At 33.5% G+C, this 15,341-nt stretch overlaps 1 protein-coding gene across 3 annotated transcripts in view; it reads right to left on the bottom strand.

Annotated features, from left to right (window-relative positions):
* Diaph3 (diaphanous related formin 3) overlaps nucleotides 1-15,341 on the bottom strand; it is a 481,958-nt gene that overhangs the window by 210,944 nt on the left and 255,673 nt on the right. For all 3 annotated transcript variants that reach the window (XM_046466464.2, XM_058586107.1, XM_058586106.1), the window contains one exon: nucleotides 9,399-9,638. In XM_046466464.2, the coding sequence (XP_046322420.1) occupies nucleotides 9,399-9,638 (240 nt within the window). The remainder of the gene's footprint in view (nucleotides 1-9,398; nucleotides 9,639-15,341) is intronic.

Here is a 15,341-nt window from a genome sequence, read left to right as displayed (position 1 = left end):
ACTTCCTCCATCCTAAAAACTGTGTTCCACCTAATCCTTCTACCCTCTCTCCAGAACCCTTCAAAATCACTGATAGTACTGGCTTTATAATTCTGTCTATGGAATCATATATTATTATGTAGACAGTTCAGGCTTTTTTTTTTCAATTAGAAATGTGAATTTAAGTTTGCATTGTATCTTTTCTTGGCTTTAAAGGACAGTGACCTCAAAGACTAAATAATATTCCACTGTAAGGACATACCATGGTTTATCTAGTCTCTATTAAAGGAAATCGTAGTTGCTATCACATTTTGGGAATAAAACTGCATTAAACATATGAAGGTTTTTGTATAGGCCTAAGTTTTCAACTAATTTGGGTATACAGCTGAGTGTGACTACTGTGTAAGCTTAGATGTAGTTCTGCAACTGCCAGTTTTTCAAACTTGATATACCTTTTGCACTCCCACTAGCAATGAATATGGGTTCCTGTTGCGCTAAATCCTCATGAGCATTTTACTTCAGTATTTTGGTGTTAGTCATATTAACAGGTACACGATGGTGTCTTACTATTGCTAATATTTAGTAATTCTCTAATGACGTATGATGTTCCATATTGTATAGGTTGAAAAACTCCATCTCTATTGACTTCAGATACCATCTGGGTTTGACAATTTAATGGCATAGCAGAGATAAACAGAAGAGAAGCATAAATTTCAAGTGGCACAACAGCCCTAGCAAAGAAATGAAGACTCAAAGCAACAGCTAACACCAGTCACTTGTGTACTGAATTAGACACAGAATAGTCAGTGGTGAAGAAACAACTAAATTATGTGAGGAGACTTAAAAAAAAATATTTTGGGGCTGGGGCTCAGCAGTTGTACACTTGCCTGGCATGTGTGAGGCACTGGGTTCGATTCTCAGCACTGCATATAAATAAATAAAACAAAGGTCTATCAATAAAAAATATTTTTAAAAAAGATGAGTTATTTTGAACAAGGTCTATACAGAATTTTCTCCATTTCTATTTCTCATCCTTAAAGATGAAGACAGTGCTTATTTTATTTTATTTTACTTTAATACAAGGATAGCACTTTTTACTTGAGAATGTCACTTTTGGTTTTAAGAAAATGCATGGAGATACAAGATGGTGGGCTAGAGGGAAGATGTATTCTGTGTTGTTTGGAGTCCAGGGATTCTAGTAGTGGGAATAGTGTTTCTCTTTGAGCTACTAGAGGATCCCCAAGAGCTGCTTTTGCACAGGAATCCCAGGTGCCTTGCTGCTCTCCAGGTCTCAGTACGAGTCCAGGACTCCTGGCTGCTTGCCCATGCAAGACATCCAGCAGCAGCCCACATCCAGAACCTCCAGCCACCACTCATGTGTGGACCCCCATCTACCAACGGGACGGGGGGTGGCTGCCCTGTCACCTCCATCTTGGGACACTGCAACCACTGGCATAGACCCTGACACATGATAGCCTGTAACTGGGGACACCAGACAGGGTCTGGATACAGCTGTCAGCCACAACACTGCATGCCACAACTACAGAGCTACAACTCAGAACACACCACCCAAGGCCACTACCAAGACCCATCTCACTGGTAAATGAAAAGAAAATCAAATGAGTTTGTCATATCTTGAAACTTTGTTATAATGTTAACAATTACAGGACTTTCTTTTTCTGTCAATTGTGGGGGGGCTCTATAGCCAATTATTTCATCTATAAACAGTCATACTATACATTTACCTCAAACTATTGATCTAGACAACTTTGTGTCCTTTTTCCTTTGTTTTATTGTACTAACTAGGATTTGCACTATGATGTTGGAAAGGAGAGGTAAGAAAAGACAGTCTTGCCTTGTTCCTGAACATCTTGAGAAAGCATCCATTTTCATTAAATAAGCTATAGAGCGTTTGAAGATACTCTTCAGTAACCTGAGGAAGTTTCCCCTTCATTGTGAGTTTATTGAGAATTTTTATCATGAAAGAGTACTTCCATTGATAAGATTTTCATTCTTGAGCTTGTTGATGTGATGGATTACATGGATTTTGAAATGTTCCACTAACTTGGCCTCACATGATGGGAATATTCCATCTGCTTAATATTTGCCAGACAAAATGTAGAGAATTTGTCATGTTTTCCTTAAAAGTTTAATAAAGTTTAAATAATAAAAAAAATCTTAAATAATGAAACTATCTGGACCTTGTTCTTCATGTTATAGAAGACTAATTATTAAATTATTTTATACAGGCCTCTAGTTCTTATGTAAGTTCTATGACACATCTAGATTGTCTTCCAAGAAATTGGTCCATTTCATCAAGGCTACCAAATTTGTGAGCAATGAGTTGTTCATAATATTCCATTGTTATTCTTTTAATGTTAATGGGGTAGCCCGTCTTTCTTTTCTGATATGGATAAAGTGTGTCTTCTCTTTTTTTCTTAGGATAGCTTCACTAGATATTGATCAATGCTATTGATCTTTTTAAAGAAAAAGATTTTGGTTTCAATAATTTTCTATTTCTTTTTTTAAAATTCATTGGTACCTGCTGTAAATGTATATTATCATTATTATTATTATTATTAATATTATTAATTTGCTTTACTTAAGATTTCATTTGTTCTTTTTCTATTTTCTTGAGGTGGAAGGTTAGATTATTGATTTCAGATCTTTCTTCTTATCTAACACATTCAATACTATACATTTACCTCTAAGTATTGTATTCATTAAAACACATTTTAATAAGGTATATTTTCAATTTAATGATTTATAGAGGTGGATCAAATATTAATTTTAAATATTTTAAAAACAGTAATAAATGTACAAACATGTAAATTTTCCATTAAAAGCACTTAACAAAAACTCATACCTGATATATTTCAAGTGTTATTTTTGGGAATTTGTGGTGGTAGTACACAGACCTCCCAATGCTAAAACCACAACTCAGCATGTATGCACCCATTTTATCATCAACAAGAAAAAATGATCATAAATATCAGTAAGTATTACTATGTAGATAATATGTTTCATGTTTTGACTCTTGTCCAAAATATGTATAAACAAAGATGTCCATTGGGGGAGAGGTAAAAAATAAAATAAAATAAAAAGTGTCCTAAGGATTATCAGAAATGAGGTGTCTTATTTTGACATTTCATTTATAAAATGTAAAAGAAGAGGCGACTGAACTAAACCAGAGATAGTAGGCGATATTAAGGGTGGATGCTACCTCTAACTAGTGTTAGCCAACTCCAAGAATGGTGCTAAGAGTATTCTGAGCCTGGATGCTTGGGGAAAGGTGGTTTGGCAGAGCAGCAATGCTTGTTATGAAAGTTATGAAATGATAGCACACAGGCAGCATATGGCTATGCCTGAGCAAAGCCACCCTTTGTGTTCTACTGAAAGAATAATTCTAATTCACAATGCTCTATAACAATTAAGGGTAAAAGAATTTATCAAAACTGCAACTTTGTAAACCCAGTTAATATTTCTCAGAAAATGCTATAGATTAAATATGCTAATGAGTGAGTCAAGGGGGTTAAGCCTTCTAAACAATTTCATACTGCTGTGAAATCAGAACTTCTATGATTTAATTGCCTGTATGTAAAATAAGAATGACATTTGTTATTTGCAAATCTTTGGCCTGTAATTGCTTTACTTCAAAGGATGCCAAAATGTATGATTATGACTTTGCCAATCTTGGTAAAAAAAATTTTTTTTCTCTCTAAAACATACTCTTAATGTAGATGGAACAATGGAATGTTTGCACCCCCCCACCTTTTTTTTTTTTTTGGCAGAAAAGTTTCTTAAAAATAACTACGTAGAATAAAGGAGATAGTAAAAGATAAAAATTTCACAAAAAATATATTAATCTGTGTTACTTTGACAGATACACAAAATAAAAACTTCCTGTGATAGACAAGTTTTCTGACTCCTGTGCAACACAGAGACTTGCAAAATGACGCAGGACAAGGGCCTTCAATTGATTTCAGTTCCACTGTGTGTCTGAAATTCACATTCCTCTTCAAAGTCTTCATTTGCAGAACAGTGTTCAGCTTGGCATGAAAGAAAAACAGCATTTTGGGAAATATTTTCAACACTCATCCTTAAGTTGTTTCTTTTTTATTTTTGTTTTGGTGTTGGTTAGTTTTCATTTCTTTATGTTTATTTGTTGGTTGATTGGTTCCAGACCATCAGTCAGAGATTTGCCTTTTTGGCATATATAAGCAGGCCAAAAGACATAAAATGATTCTCAATTCAGGTTGAGCAATAAACTCCCATGGAAAGTTCTTTTTAAAATGCCACTAATGATGATCCACACATTCTGAATTAATTGAAAGGATAAAGGGGTTAAGGCATTTTTTTATAGGCTACTACAGGTTGCAAATCAATATCATCTAAGAAAAGGCTGTTCACAATTTCAAAAAAATCACTCACTAGAGTAGGTGGAGATATTAAAGAAAATGGAAATTCAATGTTGTCATTTTAAATCATTTCCATCACTGGTATGCTGAAGTTAATCTACTTTTGTTTAGCCTCTGCTTATTAAAACAAAATAATGAATTAGAAAGATCACATAGGAAATTCTGTACTAGTAAAAGGAACTGATTTATAAATCAATCTTACAGCCACCCCTTCCCTGTATTATGTATCTTTTAATGACTTCAACTTTGAAATGAACTTAATGCTCTACACTACCATAGAGCATAGAAAGTTCCTAAGGTGGATAAATTTAAAGATTTGTTTTTGTAATTTTTCCCAAATAATAACAGCATAAATACTGATAAAAATTAGTTATTACAGTAGTAAGTTCTTTCAAAACTCATATCTATTCTCCCAATGTAACATATACCCCAATATATTATCTAATTTTCTTGATAAGGATGATATTCAGACATTACACATCTCATTAGACCCTAGTAAACATCATACATGTTATAGCTACTATGTATTTATCTATAATATACACTCCTATAAGTCTAAATTATTCCATTTATTTTAATATGGTGTTGAACTTTCATGGCTGGGTCAATTCATTCTTTACTTACAATGCTGGTTACTTACAATCCCAAGTAGGGGCCGGGGAAGGCGGGGGGGTTGGCCTAGCACTGGGTTCTTTTAAAGAAATACCTTCAACAAAAACCAGATACAGATTTTTGCCAGGTAGACATTTTGGTCAGACAAGTATGCACCATATGATGACTAGATTTCTAAAGATATGAATTTACATTTTATGAATACCAATTGGAAAATGCACATGCATGCATACATACACACACACACACACACACACACAGAGGATCTCAAAATGCCTTATTCAGTTTTTATGTAAATCTCAGTAAAATCTTTTGAGGATATAATGGATGATAAGCAGTCCACCATTTATATTCTAAGGCTCATATTTTTAAAAAGTGTAAGCCTTATATTGTAAGAATGTAATATAACATTCTAATATAAATAATATTCTAATATAACAGAATATAAGCCATTTACATTCTAATGCTTATAGGCCATCACATCTATAATCCCAGCAGTGAGACAGGCTGAGGCAGGAAGATCACAAGTTCAAAGTGAGGCTCTAAGCAACTTGGAGAAACCCCGTCCCAAAATAAAATATTAAAAGGCCTAGGGATTTGGCTCAGTAGTTAAGCACCTCTGGTTCAATTCCTACTACTACTATTACTGCTAAATAAATAAATAAATTTATGCCATCAGAAAACAAGGCATTTAGAGCATTTTACCAAAACTAGGAGAAGCAAGCATAATTGTCCCTGAAAAATACATTTCTATCGTACCACGAGGGTTTCTCATGGAGTTCCAAGTTATTAGGGAGGAAAGGAGAGAAAGGGATAGCTTTAGAATAAACATCCACATGAAACTGATTCTTCAGATCCACTATTTCTAAGAACACTGTTCACCACCACATTTTTTTATATATATATAAAGATACATGTGCCAATTTCTTATGGAAGTCAGCTTTAACTCTTTCAAAAAAAATTAAAAAGACATTATTTTTAGCTCATAAAAAGTTTCATGAAAATGTGTACACTACACTTTGACTACCAAAAAGCCCCATGTTGGCCTACACATCAAGCATAAGTTTTACTCACATCTTATTAAGCTAGTTGTAATTTCTGCTTACATTATATCTCTTGTTTTACTTTTGTATTGATTTGTCTTCATCATATCTCTGGGATATAAGAAAGTAAGCCTTTTCTCTCTGAACTCCGAGACATTATAGTTACCAACCCTGATTACAAATGCATATATAGAGATATAGCTCTTAAAAATGAAACTGTGTATAAAATTCACAATTCTTATACTTATTTCTAAACATAATGTTAATATTTAATAAAAAGTCTCATGTATTTTTTATACTTGATCTTAACATAAAAATTATTTTAAATGATTTTAGATACAGAGTATTAAGTGTCATATAATTACTTAGCATGTTTTAACAGATCTAAATATTTCTTTGACATTCTACTGTCAAATAAATATGGAATTCCTTGTGTGGAGCCTTATCAACCAACTGAATGCTTTATATTTGGTGTGAAAAATTCAATCACAATTGTCAAAGATCAAGCTGCTACCTCTGATAACAAACATGATGAGATATCATCTTGTTCAATATATGCTTTCACACTGACATGTAAGCTAATAAAAATATGAAGTTGTAGTATTTATTTTGTTTCTTGAACAACAGAAGGCTCCTAAGAGGGATAATGAAAATACCTAGTCATTGCATGAAAATACAATCAACTTTTTATAAGGAGGACGATTAACTGATTTGCAGACTAACTGTAGTAAAATAATAATGGCATGCATTGCATTTATAGATGATTTTATACTAAGTACCACTGAATATCTCAATGAAAGCATTTCTATTTTCAACTACAAAAAAAAATGTGTGTTGTAACAAGTTTCATTCACTCGATAGCTATTTAATATTTACTAAGTATCAAGTACTATCTAGGGCTAGTCCACCTCACTAATCAGACTGAGTATTTTATCAACTTTTCTGTGGAGGAATGCTAGAAGGAGGACATGCAACTAACTTTTTGTGAGTCAATTATATTTCTGAGATACAAAAATCTAAAAATGAACAGCCATTTTTCACAGAAAAACAAACCCCAGTAGATTCGTATATATGGACTTAACTTCTCACCCACCTTGCTCCTTACCCTGTTTGGCTTCCTTTGCATTCCTTCTCAGGGAAAGCCTGAACTTGGTAGTCTCACTTTCCTTTCTCAGCCACTCACAATCAGCCCAGTCTGATAATTCCCGATGTTTGCTGAATTTATACACTTAACTCTATCTCCTCTACTATTTACCTCAAACCCCTCTGCCACTTCCTTAGCTAAGAACTCCATCATCTTAAATTATAGTGACCATTATGTATTAGACACTAAAGTAGATGATAAATAATTAAATAAGGCAGCTTCAGTCCAATATCCTTTAAGAAACTGAGGCAAGCAGGAGGAGGAAAACAACAAAAACACCCTGAATGCCTTCCCTTCTGAACAACCACTTCAAACATGTCAGGAGCTGTATCACCCACCAGCTGGCTAAGATAATAACAATCCCTCCCACTTCTCCCTCACCTCCCACACTATCTTCCTTATTCATCATCTTAGTTTGATATTGTCACTCTTCTATGTACGTACTGTATATTAGCCAGTCACCAAGTATCTCCCTTTTAGACTCCTCTAACCCATCGCTGTCCAAAAGAACTTTCTACAACAATGGAAAAGGCAACAGGTACGAACACTGAGAACTTAAAATGTGACAAGTGTGACTGAGAAAGTAAATTTGAATTTTTATTCCAATAATCATACATTTCTTATGGCAACACTACTGAACAGCACAGCTTAACCTTCGTTCATGCATCTGATGGAGTCATTGTCGCACAAAAGAGCTGGTAACATTACTTTTCTATATAAAACTAACATGTCTCCTTACAACCTTCAACACTACACATGGCATTCAAGGCTCATTTAAATCAAATTACTACTTCAGTCCAGTCCCCCCAAATGCTGTCCCTTGCAGGCTCCAAAGATATTGGGCCATTCAGAGACTCCCAGAGGCCATGCTACAATATTTCATTCAAACGTCTTTCTTGTACTGAGAATGCTCCAGGGAATAGCTACTCATCTTCAAGATCCAGCACAAGTTTCTATTTCTCTGAATACTTAGCTGTCATCTCACAAATAAGCTTGACACTCTGGCCTAACTCTGCTGCAACAACATTTTGTATATAGCTCCACAAAAGCAATTAATCATAATTAATAGTTTACATATAAAAAATGTGAGTTCCATGTGTGCCAGGTAAAACTTAATCACCTACATTAAAGAGATGATCTGGAAAAGCATCTGGCACAGGATTTCACCCTGAGTAAGGATTCAGTGGATGTGTAGTACCTTTAATATGTTTTAGGAATCGTGTTGGTGATAATAAGAACCTTACCAAAAGTACAAAAATCTATGAGAATAAAGTCTAGAAAATAAAAAGAAGTGGGGAAAGAGAAAAAGGTCACATGGCACTGATGATACCAATGTAAGACTAAAGTCAGGGAAACTGAGAAAACTGATGTGAGTTCCAAAAAATAACTACCAGAAACTCCACAGCTCAAGCTGAACTTGTTTCTCTCCTTCCCTACCTGGCAATGGCAATAACTAAATTCCTTAATCAGGGATTGTAGATGTTACAAGGTCAAGAACAAGAGAAAGCTTTTCATGTGATGTATAACTGAGAAGAATTTGTTGTAAGGAGATCAATAAAACAGTATTCTATGGCCCACTCCTCAGGAAAGAGCTCTGTTAAATAAAACACTAAATATATTTTTTCTAAGAAAATTCAACCAAAAGAAGAACTTATTTAATTTTCACATCCTCTAAAATAATAGATGGAACCATTTCAAAATGATCAATGACATCTAAGGTATGTTTATTCCTAATATAATCACTTTCCTTTATATAAAGCAGTCTTATTTCTTGTTCCTTTTAGTTGGCTTACAAAAAACAATGCAGATAAATATTTAAATAGTTAAAGGTAAAAATTTAGGCAATCTGAAGCAATAGTCAATATATATCATCGTGTATAGGTGCCTGAACTGAAGAAATATAATGCTTAAGTAATATTTTTATGTTCCATTTCACTGGTTTGACAAAGCATAGGTTTACAATATAATTTTATTATTAAACAAAATCCTTCCGTTGGATTTGCAGATTACACAAAATTAATATTTGGATTTAGTTCAGAGGTTGAGTAAATTAGCTTAGTTCACTCTGGGTTTGAGTTCATGGTTCAGTTCAAGTTCTTGATAATGAGCACATCAAAATAAAAATATTTAAATAATGTAATCAGGGCTGACATTTAAGAGTAAGTGTTCAGGCAAATATGTGTCTTAAGAAAACAAACTCACTTTACAGAGAGAGCTAAGGTTAAATCCGAAGGTTTGAGCATTCCGGGAGCCAGCGTTCATGTAGTTTCCCATTAGCAATACAAGTTCCAGCAACGTGCTGAAGCTTTTGCTCTTCTTTATCTCTTCGCAGGCAGTACTGACAGCCATGATGTCAGGTTTGATGTTGTTCACCTGCTCTTCAAACTGAAGCTTAAAGAGAATAGCACTGAGCCGTGGCCGCAGTCTCTTCACATTGCTCATCTGATTGAAAAGAAATAGCAGATTTCCTTTAAAATGCATGGTATAGTTTAGTACTGTACGACTGCAAGTAATCTGGGATGATTTATTGGTATGACAGTACCGAAGAAGCAATATGTCCTCTGAAACTGATGGCAGGAAGAGAGAGAAGCCCTACTTGTTTTTGTAAGGAATCCAGAGTCATTCCTCAAAAACAAAATTAACAATTTAGATGTGCAATGAAAAGAAAGCTTTAGTAAAACAATAATGTTTAATTAAGCAATAAATTAAATGCATTTTTACACACTCAATTTTAAAAAGGTAACAGTATACACACACAACAAATTACAAAACATCCATATCATTACTTTAAATAACCTTTGTTCAATACTGAAATATACTAGGACATGTTTAAAACATACTCAGAAAGGTCTAAAGAGGGTTTGTTTGCTTCAAATAGCAATTGCTGTCCTCAGAAGCCCTGCTGACTAACAGTATGTGTTAGATAGAGGGAGAATAAATAGGTCCCAATTTGTACTAAATTGACTTTCTTCAGAAACACAGAAAGCAGAATGACTCCTGACACATACTAAATTAGCAGAATCAGAGTTAGGAAACATGGGAGTCACAGGAGATAGAAGTAGTGCAAAGCCACAGGTCTATCACATGCCAAGTTAACCCTCTTTGTGACTCTGGGAATGTGACTGTTGGGGATGAGAACAACTGGAGGTATCAAAAAGAACAAAAGTAGCTGGATGTGATAACCTATGCTGATAGTCCAAGTTACTCTGAGGCTGAGGCAGGTGGATTGCTTGAGTGCAGGAGTTTGTGATCAGCCTGGGGAACACAAGAGAGGCTGGCTGAAAACAAAACGATAAAAATGGGAGAAGTTCTTTAAAGCTTATTCCATCATTTTATCAGTATATATTAAGGGAATGACCACTTACCTGTAGGCTAAGACATACTATATTTAAGATAGATATGAATTTCTTAACTAAAAGGAAGATATTGGAAATTCAAAACTTAAACCATGCCAATGAGGCAGTAATAGTAAAATTATGGAATTTCAATAACTATTGTAAATATCAAAAACATTTTTGAGGCAAGACCAGACGCCCTCACACAAAAAAAGTGACAGAAACAACAGGGTTAAAATAGAAACGAGCCAAGCAACAAGAATGGAGTCCTAATTAGAATATTCCATGCTTGTATAATTATATCAAAATGGATTCTACTACCATATGAAATTGAAAAGAACCAATAAAAAAATTAAAAACAAGTTCTCTGTAGCTAAAGAAAAGGATAAAAAAACAATTGATGACTATTCATCTAAAAAATCAAAGCAGAAAGTATTAATAGTAGAGATTAAATTCTTATATTTGAAAAGTTTCATTACAAAATACTATAAATATCTAATTTATACCTATCCCTCTCATCAGCCACAGGTTAAATGTTTACATTCACACAAGCATAATTCTAAGAGTTCAACTAATACAATAATAAGCCTGCTTTAGAAAATGTTTTCAAATACTTTAAAAAACATCTTCAAGGGCTGGGATTGTGGCTCAGCGGTAGAGCGCTCGCCTAGCACGGGCGGGACCTGGGTTCGATTCTCAGCACCACATTAAAAAAAATGAATAAAGGCATTGTGTTGTGTCCATCTACAAAAAAAAAAAAAGATTCTCATTCATATTCTCTCTCTCTCTCTCTCTCTCCTTTAAAAAAAAATCTTCAAAGCCCCCTTTCTAAGAACAATATGGGTTTTTTCCTCCTGCAAGAAAGTAAAAAAAGACTATAAACTTGACAAAGACATTTTTAAATTTTTTTTTACAAATTTAAGCAATATAATGTTGTAGAAAGAGAAATGGTAACCCTGTTATAATATTGATTTTAACTGGAAATGAATCACTCTTTTAAGATAGTGTTATCTCTACCACAAAAATTTCATAGTCATTTGTCCTAAAATATACTGTATGTTTTTAGTATGAGAAATCCTAGCTTGGCCCTTACATGGAATTTTTAGCTAATATAATGTATACTGTGTTGAACTAAATTGAGGTATGCTTTCTCAGGGGGAGAGAAATTAAGTCAAAAAACAGTTAATATTTTTCACCTCTTTTTTCTTTCTTCCCAACTTTTCCACAAGAAAAAAAGGTGTCAGGGAGTTGGGGAAGCCTCTGTATAAATACACAATCTAGGCATCAGGTTGTTGATTTGTAGATAAGGATAACTTTCATGAAAGAATAATGATCATTAAATTTATTTCAATAAATGTGTTTTGAACTCAAATATACATATGGTATACACCAAAAAGGATTCATTCCTTGAATTTTTTTTTCACTTTTTCCCTTAGGCACTGTTAATGGTAGATACACACATTACATTGGCAACATGGATAATACTCTATTACAACCTTTAGAATGCCAAGACACACAAAACAGCACTTATATGTATACATGTAATAATGACCATTCAAAAGGTATCTAATGGGCCCATGGAATCTCTGTCCTCAATGGGTACCCTTATTCAAATTTAAGAAGTCATTTGACAATTTACAATAAACAAGAGAAATAATTCTTCAGTATCCCATGCAAAATATCAGTGTTACAAAGTATTAATTCTAACATCTATTAATCCACTATTTCATGCACAAGGAAAAAGGGGGGAAAGACTATTTAAATGCCTACATTATACCACCTGAAATATGTTAAAGCTTTCCTACTTACAAGCTAACCATATGTAGCTAGCATAAAGTAATTAATTTTCCTAGAAAACTATAACCAAGATTTGTATGATTAATGAGTCTATCTTGCTCTAGGGACAAATACCTTGAAAAGATAAAGTCTATGATGTAATGCAGAACAAATTGCTAAAAATTCATTAAAAACCCTGACAAAGCAATGTCAGGAAAGGTAACCTAAAACAGAGCTTTAAACAACACTTTTTTTTTTAATTAGGTATCCCTTTCATATTATTCTTTCTTACAAATTTAAATAAATTTATATTTTGACTATTATTAAGTGAATGTATTTTTTAAAAATTGCTGAGAATGGAACCTGAGAGATCATGTGGACCTGGTTACTGTCTTTAGCTTACTATTATGAGATACAACAATGCCCTAGACCACATGGTTGCCCTTTTAAAAATAAACAAAAAACTCAATTGGAGCTAATGTAACATGACCCAAATCTTGGGATCTAATTATAATACGAAGATTCTTCATCTCATGACTTAAATGAAAGTTTGTTTCTTCAGATGGAATAAAATAAAAAAGGTAAAATGGTATGGAATAAAAACTCATATATGTATAAGTAAACTTGAAAAAATGTTCCAATATCCTCACCACTTCTAATACTATATCAACATTGAGGACTTAGATTCTGTTGTGGTGGCTTATGCCTATAATTCCAGTGGCTCAGGAGGCTGACTCAGGAGGATTGCTAGCTCAAAGCCAGCCTCAGCAGCAAGGCACTTAGCAACTCAGTGAGACCCTGTCTCTAAATAAAATACGAAATAGGGCTGAGAGTGTGGCTAAGTGGTTGAGTGTCCCGGAGTTCAATCTCCAGTACCAATAAAAGAAAGAAAAAGAAAATCAGAACTAAAAACTTGGCTGTAGTAGAATAACAAGTTAGCACAGAAATGCACAGTTGTGTTGCTCAAATAATAATAGAAAACACTTAAGAAAAAGAACAAAGGAAAGATTACAGTAAAAGTGAAATTAATAATAATGTTAGAAGAAATAAGAATTTCATTTTTATGAAAATATCTTTAAACTTATTGTTAGAGTCTCAGCTATATAAACTCATGATAACAAAATCTTTGACAATGATTGATAACCCAAAGATCAGCGTAAAGAAGCAAAATAGTTTGCTTTCACTCAGTTTTTAAAGGCAATGAGTACCGTGCCTGAAACTTCCCACTCTCTACCATTCAGAGATATCACTTACCTGAGTAAGAAACCTTAAAGCCAGTGACTAGTGAAAATCGAACAAGAAGTAATGTTCAGAACTCTAAGGGTAATTTTTTTTTATTTCATTGGCAACGTATGCAATAGAGCAGAGGCAAAGTAAAATGAAAAGACCTTTAGAAAATCAATGAACCAAGAAGTATAGACTAGGCCCCACTCAGTGCTGTGAGATGCACCAAATTCATAGTTGTGGCTCTTTTAACATATATGCTCTCTTTTAAAGGGTAAAGAATAGAAAGTCTCCCTGGGAAGATGTAATCTTCCATTTTCTCATCACCATTATGTTTTTCACATACAATCTTAATTTTATACATTATTTTCTGGGGAGAAAAACAGAATCAATTTGACACTTTTATACCAACTCTATTTAACAATGTATCTAGTCTCCTTACAGATATTTTTTATTAAATAAGAAGTTGTCAGGAATGAATTTTTTTTCTGATAAACAAGTGTTTCCTCCACATCCTACTGTGTACATTTGCATAGGCACACCCATTAAAAAAAAAACTTTCTAGTTCAAGTTCAATGTCTTTGACATTCTTGCCTAAAATCATTATGAAACTAACCATTCATTTAATTTTTCAATGACTGATTTGAAAAGATATTACCTTCAGTTCTTGTAGACATAGTACCCTAAAGCTTTAGTTCTTAAACTACATAAATGCCTATCTATAAGGAATAAAGGAACAGAGTTTCAGGAAAGTTAGATGAATGACATCTTCAAGTCACATGGGAGCAGAACCTGGGCATAGATGTAACTTGCTACTAATGAAACATTCCTAACACTCACAGCATCAAAATATAAAAATTGATAGCCCTCATTTAAAAATCATCCAGAACACAATTTCTTTCTACCATGCTCTCTTCCAAGACTGTATTTTTTAATTGCCCCACAGCAGTTGTTAGGTAACACATTAAAGAGAATGACACCTACTACTGCTACATGCCTGCTACTACATCAGTGTTTTTATCACTTCTTCTTCATACATCCATGAAAATACTGTGCTGAATTGTTTACATTTCTATCTCTCCACACTGCACTCACTACTCATAGTGGCCTACACTAAGTAAATTCTTCAGTTCCCTGAAGAGAGGTATGACGAACAAGAATGTGAAAAAACAAAGACATCTTTGTAAAGACAGAGTGCTTTGAGAAAGTGGTGTGATCTAATAACAGAAGACACTCAGAGAAAACTTTAAAACCCAATTTTTCTAATTATGTGAAAAAATATCTCTATCTTCCACTGCTAGCAGGCCAATATGTTCATGATCTTCAGAATTTCTAAGGGGGGAAGAAAAGTTAACTTCATTTGAAGAAAGGCTTCAAAAAAAAAAAAAGCTATTGAAGTGCCTTATGTCTAGGGAGTACTCAGAATATCAAGAATGTTTTTAAAATAAATGTGCTCTTATGATATTAAAGCTGCTATGCTAAAATTATTTAAGAAAACTATACAACAGCAAAGTACATATGGTATAATTTTTACATGTTTCATAGGATCAAAGTAAAGCCAAGACTTGTACATTCCTAAGTTAAAATACTCTATAAATCTGCCTTAAAAAATCACTGACTCTTGTACTCTCTCCAATGTACTATTAAACTCATACATTAAATTTTTCAATTTAGTTATTGAACTTTTCAGTTCGAGTATTTCCATATGGAACATTTTTATACTTTTCATATCCCTGCAGATTCCTTAATTAAGAGCATTTTTTCCTTTAATTTTTTGAGATAATTTAACTTCTTTGAACATATTCATGAT

This window comes from Marmota monax, unplaced genomic scaffold (genome assembly GCF_021218885.2).
Source record: "Marmota monax isolate L192 unplaced genomic scaffold, Marmota_monax_Labrador192_F-V1.1 WCK01_AAM20220418_F8-fsc00049, whole genome shotgun sequence".
NCBI classification, from domain to species: Eukaryota; Metazoa; Chordata; class Mammalia; order Rodentia; family Sciuridae; genus Marmota; species Marmota monax.
This window is presented reverse-complemented; position numbering and strand designations above follow the sequence as displayed.